General features: G+C 31.8%; 2 protein-coding genes across 3 annotated transcripts in view; one reads left to right on the top strand and one right to left on the bottom strand.

The window, feature by feature from the left end:
- Window positions 1–215: 215 nt before the first annotated feature.
- The window catches only part of LOC143194423 (uncharacterized), a 55,733-nt gene continuing 40,912 nt past the window's right edge, over window positions 216–15,036 (bottom strand). Inside the window, exon 2 of the mRNA XM_076401204.1 lies at window positions 216–2,427. Coding sequence (XP_076257319.1) covers window positions 598–2,250 — 1,653 coding nt within the window. The 5' untranslated portion in view covers window positions 2,251–2,427 and the 3' untranslated portion in view covers window positions 216–597. The remainder of the gene's footprint in view (window positions 2,428–15,036) is intronic.
- The window catches only part of LOC143194417 (uncharacterized), a 59,353-nt gene continuing 52,273 nt past the window's right edge, over window positions 7,957–15,036 (top strand). The window contains exon 1 of one of the 2 annotated variants that reach the window (XM_076401197.1): window positions 7,957–8,199. The gene's annotated coding sequence lies outside the window, so the exon portion shown is untranslated. The remainder of the gene's footprint in view (window positions 8,200–15,036) is intronic. The other variant, XM_076401196.1, reaches the window with a different exon arrangement.

Below are 15,036 nucleotides of genomic sequence, written 5' to 3'. Positions count from 1 at the left end.
TGAGAGACTGTACTAGGGTGATGGGTGGGTTCATCTGGCAAGGCAAGACCGTAGCCCAGATCTGCACTTAGAGCTACGATGGCGTTACCTGCGGGATTCGCTCTGGAACACCCCCAGGTGGGGTGGTGGGCGTTGAAGTCGCCACCTATTATTTTCGGAAATTTTCCTTCGACGAGTGATCGGTATTCGGCATAGTTGAATGCAGAAGATTTCCTGTACAGGGATGTAATCACGAAGGGACGTTCTTGGATATCGATTTTAATGGAGGTTGTTTCGAAGTTGTTTACTGATAACGATGGAAGGAGCTCGTGTTTGACTCCTTTTCTGACGAGAATGGCGGTTCCACCGCCTCGACCCGGAGTTCTATCGTTTCTGTAGACAAAAAAGTGTTCGAAAGAGAGACGATGCGAAGGTTTCAGGAAAGTTTCCTGGATGAGCACGATGTCGACGTCATAGAATGTTATGACGTCCTCCAATTCCGCTTGCTTTCCGCGTAAGCTATTTGCATTCCATGTCATCAGTATAAGAGATTTCGGAACAGCCATTTCGAAGAGTTAAAGGCTGCTGAAAGTTATAGAGACAGGTAAGTGTTGCCGCTTAGGCGGCGACATTTGGAAAAAGACGAGCAAGTTGGTGAGCCAGGGCGATCACTTGTAGGAAAGCCTGCGGGTCAGTAAACGCCTGCATTGTGGAGTTAAGGTCCGGTGTATTGGTTGGAGCAGGAGTTTGAGTTGGAGCAGGCTGGGTAGCGCTGGCTAATTTTTGGGCTAGCTTTCTGCCACCTTGGTTACTCCATGCAGAACCTTGTGGAGGTCTGGTTTCGGTCGGAATTTTTGGTTTTCTTGGAGCAGGACGGCAGGTGCAACCGCTGAAGTTTGCGGTATGAGTTTCACCGCAGTTGCTGCACTTTGGAGGTGCTTCTGGGATTTTGGTACAGGATCTAGTGTCGTGATGCCCGGCACATTTGACGCACCGTGGGGGGGCTCGGCAATATGAGCTGGAGTGCCCGAAAAGCTGGCAGTTGAAGCACTGCACTGGCTGGCCGTTTCCTCTCTGGACCTCGACCTTCACTGTGATGACGCCGAGTTTGGTCATATATATGATCTGTCGCTCTTCGCGAGGGACAACTACCTGAACAATTGGTAGTTCTGTCCCGGATTTTAATTTCCATCTTTGCACAAATTTGGGATGGAAGCCTTGATCAAAGAGAAGTTCACGTACTTCGTCAATGCAGAGTGATTCTGGGATGTTTTTTATTATTACCCGGAATGCTCTCTCCTCCGGATGACAGAAGGAATGGTAAGGGTAATTCCTTTCCTCGAGCAGGGTAGTAAGTTTACGGTAATTGTCGCTTGTGGCGACGAATAAGAAAATGCCGTCCTTTTTATTTCGGGTTATAATGTCTATTGATTGTGCCTTAGTAATTCTAATGAGCTCCATGAACCTCTTCTTATCACGGAGCACTATAGGCGGAATTTTTTCCTTTGGGGGACTTTGAGAAACAGTCGCCGAAACGGTTGGCACTGTTTTTTCTGTGGAGGTTAAGACTTGTTTAGTGACCTGGCTACTTACCTGCGCAGGCTGGTCTTGGGTTGGTCTTGTGGTAACTTGTTTCGGTACTGGCTGTGGGGCCGTCTTGGTGGTCGGCTTGTTTTGCACTGGTCTGGTGGCAAATTTTGTAATCGAAGGCTGTACGTTAGCCTTGGCTTTCGATTGGGTAGATTTAGTGGCTGGCTTGGCTACCGGATTGGGTTGTGATTTGGGAGCCTGTTTTCCCTTGTTGCCGGCCTTCGGCAGCTGGCTTTCCTGAGGTGGAGTGACGGGCCCTCTTTTCCTTTTTCCCACCAAGGTGAAACCGTCTTCTGAGTCTTCAGTTTGGTCTAAGTGTTGTGTCGGTTTAGCTGGTGTCTGGGACTGAATTTCTATGGCAGCGGGAATCTTTACTTCCATGGCATCTCTTTGATGCTTCATGAATTGTGTTATCGTAGCTGTGAGAGTTTTTATTTCTTCCTTGAGCTCTTCGGAAGCCTTTTCGCTCTTTTCCAGCTTTTCCGTCTGTTTGTTCAGGGCGTCTGTTTGGGCTTTTGCGAACGTTTTAAGGTCAGCTATCTGCTTTCGCAGGTCTTCGTTCTGTTTTCTCAATTCCGTTATAAGCACTTCTCGGCTGTCTTCTGAAGATGGTCCATTTGAATTTGAAACACTGGGATTATGTTCAGGAGGCGACGTCGGCTCTGACGTACATGACGCCATTGCCTTGTCTGTAAAAACGCCTTTTCGGCGCTTACAGACGCTTTTTTTTTTTACGTAGGCACTGGTGAAACGTGATAACGGGTCGACCGTCTTAGGGAAAGTTTCGGGTAATTCTCGGAAGCGCAGGTAGGTTCGGCGGACCGGACACGACCGTTCTCTTCGAGAGCTAGCACGGAACTGTCATTTTACATACATCTTTGCAGTGCTAGTATATACTATATAATACAGTTAAACACTGCGTATCATATAGTCTCGTTAAATAAACATAATAAAAGAAGCATTTGCAAACAGTAGACAGCATTGTAACAATAATAGTTTACTTACATCTTTGGGGTGCTATTATATACTATATAATATAGTTAAACACTGACTATCATATGTCTCGTTAAATAAACATAATAAAAGGAGTACATACAAACAGTGGACAGGATTGTAACAATAATAGTTTACATACATCTTTGGGGTGCTATTATATACTATATAATATAGTTTAACACTAACTAATTAAATAAACATAATAAAAGGAGTACTTGCAAACAGTGGACAGCATTGTAACAATAATATTTTACATACATCTTTGGGGTGCTATTATATACTATATAATATAGTTAAACACTGACTATCATATGTCTCGTTAAATAAACATAATAAAAGGAGTACTTACAAACAGTGGACAGGATTGTAACAATAATAGTTTACATACATCTTTGGGGTGCTATTATATACTATATAATATAGTTTAACACTAACTAATTAAATAAACATAATAAAAGGAGTACTTGCAAACAGTGGACAGCATTGTAACAAAAATATTTTACATACATCTTTGGTGTGCTATTTATACTATATAATATAGTTTAACACTAACTAATTAAATAAACATAATAAAAGGAGTACTTGCAAACAGTGGACAGCATTGTAACAAAAATATTTTACATACATCTTTGGTGTGCTATTTATACTATATAATATAGTTTAACACTAACTAATTAAATAAACATAATAAAAGGAGTACTTGCAAACAGTGGACAGCATTGTAACAAAAATATTTTACATACATCTTTGGGGTGCTATTATATACTATATAATATAGTTTAACACTAACTAATTAAATAAACATAATAAAAGGAGTACTTGCAAACAGTAGACAGCATTGTAACAAAAATATTTTACATACATCTTTCGTGTGCTATTTATACTATATAATATAGTTTAACACTAACTAATTAAATAAACATAATAAAAGGAGTACTTGCAAACAGTGGACAGCATTGTAACAATAATATTTTACATACATCTTTGGTGTGCTATTTATACTATATAATATAGTTTAACACTAACTAATTAAATAAACATAATAAAAGGAGTACTTGCAAACAGTGGACAGCATTGTAACAAAAATATTTTACATACATCTTTGGTGTGCTATTTATACTATATAATATAGTTTAACACTAACTAATTAAATAAACATAATAAAAGGAGTACTTGCAAACAGTGGACAGCATTGTAACAAAAATATTTTACATACATCTTTGGGGTGCTATTATATACTATATAATATAGTTTAACACTAACTAATTAAATAAACATAATAAAAGGAGTACTTGCAAACAGTAGACAGCATTGTAACAAAAATATTTTACATACATCTTTCGTGTGCTATTTATACTATATAATATAGTTTAACACTAACTAATTAAATAAACATAATAAAAGGAGTACTTGCAAACAGTGGACAGCATTGTAACAATAATATTTTACATACATCTTTGGTGTGCTATTTATACTATATAATATAGTTTAACACTAACTAATTAAATAAACATAATAAAAGGAGTACTTGCAAACAGTGGACAGCATTGTAACAATAATATTTTACATACATCTTTGGTGTGCTATTTATACTATATAATATAGTTTAACACTAACTAATTAAATAAACATAATAAAAGGAGTACTTGCAAACAGTGGACAGCATTGTAACAATAATATTTTACATACATCTTTGGGGTGCTATTATATACTATATAATATAGTTAAACACTGACTATCATATGTCTCGTTAAATAAACATAATAAAAGGAGTACTTACAAACAGTGGACAGGATTGTAACAATAATAGTTTACATACATCTTTGGGGTGCTATTATATACTATATAATATAGTTTAACACTAACTAATTAAATAAACATAATAAAAGGCGTACTTGCAAACAGTGGACAGCATTGTAACAAAAATATTTTACATACATCTTTGGTGTGCTATTTATACTATATAATATAGTTTAACACTAACTAATTAAATAAACATAATAAAAGGAGTACTTGCAAACAGTGGACAGCATTGTAACAAAAATATTTTACATACATCTTTGGTGTGCTATTTATACTATATAATATAGTTTAACACTAACTAATTAAATAAACATAATAAAAGGAGTACTTGCAAACAGTGGACAGCATTGTAACAAAAATATTTTACATACATCTTTGGGGTGCTATTATATACTATATAATATAGTTTAACACTAACTAATTAAATAAACATAATAAAAGGAGTACTTGCAAACAGTAGACAGCATTGTAACAAAAATATTTTACATACATCTTTGGTGTGCTATTTATACTATATAATATAGTTTAACACTAACTAATTAAATAAACATAATAAAAGGAGTACTTGCAAACAGTGGACAGCATTGTAACAATAATATTTTACATACATCTTTGGTGTGCTATTTATACTATATAATATAGTTTAACACTAACTAATTAAATAAACATAATAAAAGGAGTAAGTGCAAACAGTGGACAGCATTGTAACAATAATATTTTACATACATCTTTGGGGTGCTATTATATACTGTATAATATAGTTTAACACTAACTAATTAAATAAACATAATAAAAGGAGTACTTGCAAACAGTGGACAGCATTGTAACAATAATATTTTACATACATCTTTGGGGTACTATTACATACTATATAATATAGTTAAACACTGACTATCATATAGTCTCGTTAAATAAACATAATAAAAGGAGTGCTTGCAAACAGTGGGCAACATTAACAATAATATTTTATATACACGTTTGCAGTGCGATTATTAAATTTACGGCCCCTTAAAATCAATTCACAATTTATATTTCACAACGTTCGAAATGCTCCCAGATTTTTAATGCAACAAACTCCAGACATCGCATGTAACCCATCATTCGTAGAATCCTTAAAAAATGTTTGCCGGCAAGACAGTAATAGCATGTAATTTTTGTGGACGCATTTTGGCGTAGCTGATTACAGTTCTTTTAAAATTCCGTGCTGAACAAAGCAATGCAGTTTCTTTGAAATGATTTGCATATTAACTTTTATATCGTGCTATCGACACAAATATGTGAACCGCTTAGCAATAAACGGTTAATAATTTCGTTACGTTCAACCTGATGTCGCTAAACTCACGCTATTCTGCTTTATTTTATAATGTAAAAGCGATTTATAAATCTGATAAATAAGTCTCATTAAAATAATTCAACAATTTTCGTATTTAATCTTATAAAAATAAATTTCGATGGATACATATAATTAGAACGAAAATCTCCATTGTTTTGATACCTCTCTAACTGTAAAAACGGTATCTGCGCAGGAAATGGGTCATTAAGTAACAGATGATGAGTATGGCGGGTTTACAGCGCTAAGGCCCATTTACATGATGAAGCAGAAATTTGTATAGCATAAAAGCTCTCCAATTATGTATTTCGTTTTTTATCTTTCTCTCATTTACAATATCAGAAATACACTACTTCGTGTTAAGTAAAGCTAATTATATTTAATCGTTCTTGAACAACGCTTAGATAAAATTAACTCCAAATTTGTAGCAGTACTTCTGCAGCCTCTTTTAGAAACACCGTTATTTTTTATTCGTTTAAAGCTGACCAGACGTAAATATTTCGTTATGTACTTATTTATATTAGAGTTAAAAGTCATTTTTGAATAATTTAATGGGAAAGTAACTGTAAAAAAGTTACTATATTGAAAATATAAAAACGCTAAAACATTAAATATTTTTTTAGTTGAAATCGTATATTGAAATATATGAATACATATGAAATAATATATTTGATATAAATAATATATATATATATATATATATATATATATATATATATATATATAAGGTGAGCAAAAATACCGCTACCAATTTGATTGCGCGCCATCTTGATTATGTAACGTTATGCTGATATTAAAACTTAAGACAAAAAGCATTCAAGACAAGCAAAACAATTTAAAAACGACAATTTGAAGGCATTACTTGATGATAATTCTTATAAAACATCAAAATGATATGCATAATTGTTAGAGATAACACAATAAATTATCTCCAATCGCTCAAAGAACATGGAAATAATCCAAAAGCCGTATTTTATGTTGGTATTTATGTGTTTATTTTGTGTGTGTTAAGAATCATTGAAACATTGCCTTTGGTCGTGTGTGAAATGCTGCTTCAATGGCAAAATCGAAAAGGTTTCTTGCATCGTATTGTTACTGGTGATTAAAAGTGGACACATTTCGAAAATCCAATGCAAACAAAATCAAAGAGTCAACCTGGTGATCTATCAACATCAATGGCAAAGCCACATATCTATGGATCCAAGCTAACGCTGTGTATTTCATGGGATCAGCTTGGTGTGATATGCTCTCAATTACTGAAGTCTAATAGAAACCTCAATGAGGATCTGTATCCACTAAAATTAATACGTTTGAACTGAGCACTACGCAAAGAACGAGTATATATACAACAATATTATTCGTCAGCATGACAATGTTCATCAATGACATGAGGTATGTTGCAAAACTGGTGAAAACAAACTCGGATACATTACAATCGAAAGTGCTGGGCCTACCAGCCGTAGTCTCCAGACCTTTCTCCTTCTGATTACCACTTGTTAGCAGTTCATTCGAGGTAGTATCAAACCGTGAATTGACTAAAGATAAGAAAAATCAGCACCTATCCATGGACAATACTTAAATTAAATACATTGTACCAATTTTGCAGAATAAAACTTCAAATCAAATAATATCCTTCGAAATATAATTCCACCCAACTGTCAGATATATCACAGATAAATAATAGCTCCTGATGGGAACTATTCCGGAAATAATAATACATACAATTGTTCACGATAAAACATCTAATTTATTTACAATTGATTTAATTTTTTAGTTGTTTATTATTTGAAAATATTTTGAACCAAATGTAGTATAGAAAATATATTTTCTGTAAAATATTTTATCTACTCAGAAATAAACTATGTATAATTTTAAACCAAAATATAAACTGTTACAAGACACTGTTATTGATATATTTTATTAACGTTACATATAACTTAAAACAATAATTTACTAGTGATAGTTGATTTATTGAGAAATATCAATATGATAAGAAAGCATTAAAGACAATTTCTTGTAGTTTCAATACTGCCATTCACTAGTAAGATAAACTTACACTTTCGAAAAATGCAATAGACGAAACACCAATCAGACCTACATCAACAATAGTCAGAGAAATGAGAGGTTACCGTCACCACGGCCCATCGATATCTTCCGATGTGCGTCCCTTGCCCCACCCGGGTATATCAGCACACCCATACCGATGACACCCGAACGCACCCGAAGCATACGGTCGGCGTGCTTCTCACCAACCTGCCACACACCAGCTGCCTTCTTCAGGTGTTCCTTAACAGTTAAGTTCACCTTTGTTTCGGTGTACGCGACATGACGGTTCTTGACGTCGTTGTCGCAGCTCTGGTCGATTTCGTATGTCGTAGTTGATTCGTGTACGAACCGTATTCCGTTTGGTTTATCTGTTTGTTTGATTGTTTAGTTTTTGGATTTTCTAAAGTAACCGAAAAACAGTTTCATCCTGGATCTACGAAGCTACTCTGATACCGGTAAATATGCTAATTACGAATATCTAATCATAAGCCGACATAAAGCCGATAGGCTCTAACCACGGCGCCTTTTAAATGTAGTGTGGGTGTTTAACCGATTAAACTAACATTATACGAAGGACAAAAAATATATAAACCAAAAAAATTTAGAACAAATTGTGCACGATCTATACGAGGCGTTATTGCAAAATTGTCAATAATTAATTATATATTTGTACATATAACTTATAGTTTTGCATAACATCCAAGAAAAATGGTAACACAAGATAAAATTCAACACAGTTTTTTATAGTAATTCTTCTTATTTTTAAGAGCGAGATATTTTTATGAAAACCCTCTGGTAATAAAATGTTTCTTGTATGTTTCCTGATCTGACTAAAAACCAACCTCAAAGAACATAGTTTTATATTTTTCAGTTTTATCAACAAAAATTTCAATTATTTCAGCTTTGATATCAAAACGACTACGAAATATATCGAATACTCAAGCTCATTAAAAAGTTTTTACTTAATTTCCTTTTTATGAAAAATAATTAAAATATATCCGCATAACAAAATTGTTTGTGGTATATTTTTGTATTCCACATCGATCATGTTTCAGTAAAGAACCACCGCTTAATATTTAATAAAAAATGTATGCAAGTCCTTGTATCAAGACATTTACAATACATAGTATAACTTGTACTCTATCACTTAGAAGGTTCCTAGAAGTTATAATTCTGTTATTATGCTTCAATTTTTATTATGTATCATTTTGACAAGATCTACTGCAAAACAACGATTGCTAAATATACTTTTCCTATTTAAATTAAAAAAGTCGTCGTGTTTATTGCAAGCTGACAGTGAATACAGTAAAGGACCGTCGCTTAATATTTAATAAATAATGTGTGCAACTTTTTGTATTAAGAAATTTACAATAAATAGTATAACTTGTACTCTATCACCCGGAACGTTCCTAGAAGTTACAATTCTGTTATTATGCTTTAATTTTTATTACGTATCATTTTGATAAGATCTACTGCAAAACAACGATTGCTAAATATACTTTTCTTGTTTAAATTAAAAATGTCATCGTGTTTATTGCAAGCTGGCAGTGAATACAGTAAAGGACCATCGCTTAATATTTAATAAAAAATGTGTGCAAGTCTTTGTATCAAGAAATTTACAGTACATAGTATAACTTGTACTCTATCACCTGGAACTTTCCTAGAAATTACAATTCTGTTATTATGCTTTAATTTTTATAATGTATCATTTTGATAAGTTCTATTGCAAAACAACGATTTCTAAATATACTTTTCTTGTTTAATCAGTCATCATTTTTATTGCAAGCTGACAGTGAATACAATGCTCCCATAAAATATATAAATATTTTGACAATCCTGACTTCAACACAGTTGATTACTGAAATAGTGGAGAACGAGTTCAGAGATGAGGATTTTAATAGATAATAGATCCATAATGGCAGATCATTTGCATTTGGTCCGTTTGAGCTGCGAATTCAAAGAAAACCTGTGGTTATAAAAGCGTAAAGATAAAATAATAATAATTAGGGCATTGCATTTGTCTGCTATATGCATCGTAATTAGCTTCAGTCTCACCACATAACGCAGTATAATTTTTACTTCATAAATGGAGATTTTTCATTCTAAATATTAATTATTTGTAACTGTTGATATCAATATTTTATTGAAAACATATCATTTATTACAAAGCAATATATGTATTTGTAATAATAAGCACCATGTTAATTTATTATTGAATAGTCTAAATCAAGAATTAAATATTTAATTAAAAAAAAGTTTATATGTGCTGAAACAGAAGCTTTAATGCCTGCAATTAAATTAAGATTTTATGAAGTCAAAACTAATTTGGACATTTGTTTTATTACTACCTTGTTTTTAATTTATTTAACGCCCAATAATAAGAAAAATTGTTCGTCGTTTAGAGATGGTTGTTAATGTGTTCCAAAAACTTCATAAATATTTAATGTTCCCTATGCCTCGCCTTATAAATTGTTACGTCGCATTGAATGCTTTATACTCTTTAATCATTAGAATTAAATTATATTCCATTGTTGGATATCCTGTAATGGTAATACCTTAGGCTTCCTAATGTTTAATATGTAGATACTTATCCACTCATAGTTAGTTCACCAGAATCTCTCATCAGTAGTGGCATTATCTCAATTGTACAATAATTATTGAATACTAACGTTTGTTTTACTTCTTTTATATTATACAGATTAAAATTAGTGTTAAAATGCATATATTTGTAAAAAAAATTATTTTATGAAACATTAAAAAATATATAATAGTTAAAAAACTAAATTAAGTTTATTTAAATAATTTGGTTTATCTAATAGTAGATTTATTCAGATGCAGTAAAAATATTATATAAACTATGTTAGGGTACCAGATGTTTTAGTACCGCTAAATGTTCTAAATTATCTGCATATTGCCTGAATTACGAGTTCAAACTATCTACTAAAGCATACTGTATTTAAATAATAATGACTATAGATTAAAGTCACTATTGAGGTAATTTAAAATGGTGTAAGGCTATAATTTTCTTCTAATGCCACTTTCTCGTGATAAGATTAATTATGTAGCAGGTAGATTACTTTTTTTAGTCTTGAATTGTTCCTGAAAATATGAACTTTTATATTGAAAAGATACAGTCAAATATTAGAAACCTTTTAAAAATGTGAAGACGATTTTTGATGAATGGACACAAATACTTTTATAATAAATTATCCTCTACTGTAGTAATTAGTGGTAGTTATTATTATAGTATTACTCTATGGTCTATATATATATATATATATATATATATATATATATATATATATATATATATTTATATATATAAATAAAATAAAATCAAATACAAAGGAGTGCGAATGCACTTCCGAGGTGGTTACATTGGAACCAAGTTGGGAGGAAGGGGGAAAAACAAGGGAAAACCTCAAATTTCAAAGGCATTTACATTGTTTTCACATATTTTTTATCTAAAATAATCACATATTTGGGTATAATGTTGTTGCTAAATTAATGTGGTGAAAAATCGGATGTAATTCAGTGTAAAAACCCTTAAATTTGCTTTTTAAGTACTAAATATATCATATAAGAAGCCGTAGGAACATTGTAAGCAAATATTTATACGGTGTAATTATTGAAACATTAAGTTTATACGGGGAGGTCGCGGGTTCGGTTTCCTACGGGGTAGTAGCTTTTTTTGTTCTAGTCTGGTTGGAATATATGTCAAATCACCTAGACATGGAAGCGAATCCCAGGGCCCGAAAGGTTCCTGATGTTCAATCGTTGTTTATTTATTCTTATTTTTTTTATATGGACTATACTTTAACTTCAAACATCAAACATATAGCTATCATAACATAGCAAATATGTAGCTAAGAATTAAGTTTGTAAATTGATAAATAGGTTTAGGTAGATATTAAGCTAAATTGTGTGTATATAGTAGAATATAAAATACGTGTAGTAGATATGTTAAATAATTTTTTTGTTTATTTTTATTTAGTTATTACAACGATTATTATGAAAGCATTTTATTTTAAAAAGTTTTTTTGTGTTAAAAATGTAAGTTTGATTATTTTTTACGTTTTAATGAGTTCCTTATTAATTTTCTGAAGTCGGTTATCTTAAATATGTAGATCAAAGGAATATTTATATGGCGCTATATGAGACGAATACAGTTAGTGCTCGATGCTAATCATGCATTTTATATAAAGGAAAATAAATAATAATTATTGAACGATCAGATAGCGCATTATAATGTAACAAGCATCTCTTTAGCAGATTCCGACCGTATATGATACTACAACAGCAAATGTTTCTCTAAAAGTTTTACCAAGCTTAAAAGAGAAATTCATATTGATATTTTCTTCTATAAGCACATTTTCACTTACAAGGCAGTAACCCTCGTCTTCGTATAATCTGTCATGCAGCTTTGAAAGAATATCAATTAATTCAGAAAATAGCTCTTAACCAAGTGAGTCACCCATAGGTGACGCTGATTTAATTTCCTATTTAAAAGCTATAAATATCAACTAAAAATAAAATGAAAATATTATGTATATAAATATATGTAACATATCAAATATGTACCTATGAATTAAGTTTGTAAAAGTATTGTAGACATATCATGTATTAATTTAGTATATATAATTCAGAAAAATTAAAAAACATATAATTATTTCAAATATGTCTGACTATTATCTAATTATTTCATGCTTATATACTTTCATATAATTTGCTTGTATTTTCTCTAGACACAATTCAATTTATGTTTTACCATAAAAAACATAAATAATACGAAATACTAAATCTAATACTGCATTTTTATTTGTTTAACTTTCCTAATTAAATGGTTATTCCAATATCTATAATAAACAATAATTGCACTTTTACTGTTTAGACAGTGAGGTTAAGTTGGATTCAAAATTTATTAATTTCAAAATAGTTAAGTTATCGTTACGCTTAAATTGGAACTTAGATTGATATTGGAATAAAATACAATATGACTTAAAAAGAATAATAATTTGTTCCAATTCAAAATAAAAAACTTATATTTCAGTCACATTTACTTCTTACATTTTCTACTCACTAAACTTTTGTTTTACTTCCGGTTTCGATTTCTGATTTTCACTTATTACTCTATTATATCAAAATCCGTAGAGCCTATCGACTACCAGCCTTATAGAAACTGGTTACCGATGATTAAATAATAAAATGATTATTCCAATAATATCAAAACGTTATTTAAAAGCATATCCAAGTATTATGATAAAATAATATTTAAAAAAAAATCAGATGTATTTTAAAACTGTGGAACTTTATTAAAATTGGCAATCCAAAGTTATTTCGCTCAAAGCTTAACAGCCAATTGAATAGCATTACCAAATTAAATAATCTGAAGTAATTTAAAAATATTGCTTAAAAATTAAAGATAATTTTTGGAGATAGATTGTGTTGACATAAATGGTCAATATGACAGCAATGCCCAAGCTCATCTAAAAGTACATAAGGAAGAGGAAAAAGCGTATACCACCATTTCTCACTGAAATAATCATTTAAGTCAGCTCACTTTTATGCTCCGTGGTGAAAACCTAATGTGGCTTTCATCAGAAGAAGGGATTTGCTGCTGGATAAGTAGTTAGCGTATAGCGAAATATGTAAAGGCTTACTGCATCAAACAAAGAACCCTAACGAAGCAGAAGATATATTAAATAGTAACCTGACTCTTGGAAATTCACTAAATTTGGAGGGGTTTTCAATAGCTTTAAGGGCGTTATCCTTGCGAGAGTTTTACAAAAACATCAAGTCAGTTACTATTTCGTAAGGTTTCCAACACTAAAATTATGTTCTAACTATTTATCTCATTCATCAATGAGTGAAAAAGGTTGAAAAGGGTCGACCAACACTGACCGAAATCATCAATAGTGATAGAGAGCGTGGTGACTCTTGAACAATTTATTCATGACCACTCCAACCTTTCACTTCAAAATCCACGTCCTTCTTACATACCTAAAAGTGCACCCCTACAGTATTAATTTGACGTAACAATTAGACCCCCAGAAGCGCAATCAAAGGCTTGATGTCATAAAACGATATCAACTAACGAAACTGGGCAATATATCTTAATAAACAAATAAACAAAACTGTCGCTAATGGAATGTAACAAAATCATAGTGCAAGCTAAGAGAACCCTTCATTTGCCTAAGTAAAAGGGTAGAGCTGACTTTCCGATCCTTAATTAATCAAATTCCGTGAATTTATATTACTATAACACTATGTTACTTTCTAAGCAATACATTTCCAAATTATGCAGGTACTTTAATTAAACAAACATTTTAATATTTTAATAATAATAAGCAACTTAATCTTAATACACTAAGCATTTTTCTCAAGCCCTCTCTTGTCTGTCTTTTGTCTTGTTTCTTGTTTGAGGGACCCTATCCATCATAATTTGCACCTTATTTATTTAATCGAATACGCCCAGGTCAAAATGTTAATATGCAAGAACAACTATTTTGCTATATTGAATAATCTTTCTTGGCCTGGTAAATCAATAATTTTTTATGATTTTTTAATAAATTTATAACAAAAGGGTATTGATTAACATATAACTCGGTCTAATAACATCGATTTAAATGCAAAGGAAATGTAAATTTACAGTGAAAAACTGAACTCATCTTCTTATAATTAATAACTTCATATTTATCCTTACGAACAGCTGTATGTAATCAAGCATCTATTAATTTCAAACTATATACTACAGAATAACATCTTTTTCAGAATAAAAACGTGACAAGTTGATTATTTTAATAATAGCCAAAAGAAAATGCATACGACATCATAAACAAGCCCCTCTATACATAGTTAGCAATACCCATAGCCGGCTAGATCCAGTCTTGCGAGTTTTCAAATACCCACCATTAAGAAAAATACAAACGACCACTGTCATCTAGAGAAAAAAAAACAGCAAGAATTCCATCAGCTTGTGCAGTTTTTAGTGCCGGCACCGGATGTTTTTCTGCTTTTGCGAAAAGATAAACGGGAATCACATAAATAAGGATCGGTCTCATTGCTAATTTTCTAAATTGCTGAGAAAGTATCAGGAGGAAAGAGTTGAACGACATGCGGCATTGCTGAGGTTTGTTTTCTAACAGCCCGAAGGCCCATAGTCGAGTTCAAGGTCGGCCAAGGAAAATGAGGATGTTCATATTTTAATTAGTTAAAATTACTAAAAGCTACTCGATGTCAACGAACGCTCATTTGCGGCGTCTTATGTTCTTTAAAAAAAAAGTTTTTTTTAA

This window comes from Rhynchophorus ferrugineus, unplaced genomic scaffold (genome assembly GCF_030347505.1).
Source record: "Rhynchophorus ferrugineus isolate W39M unplaced genomic scaffold, kcgeb_rfMv2 rfM3, whole genome shotgun sequence".
Taxonomy (NCBI): Eukaryota; Metazoa; Arthropoda; class Insecta; order Coleoptera; family Curculionidae; genus Rhynchophorus; species Rhynchophorus ferrugineus.
This window is presented reverse-complemented; position numbering and strand designations above follow the sequence as displayed.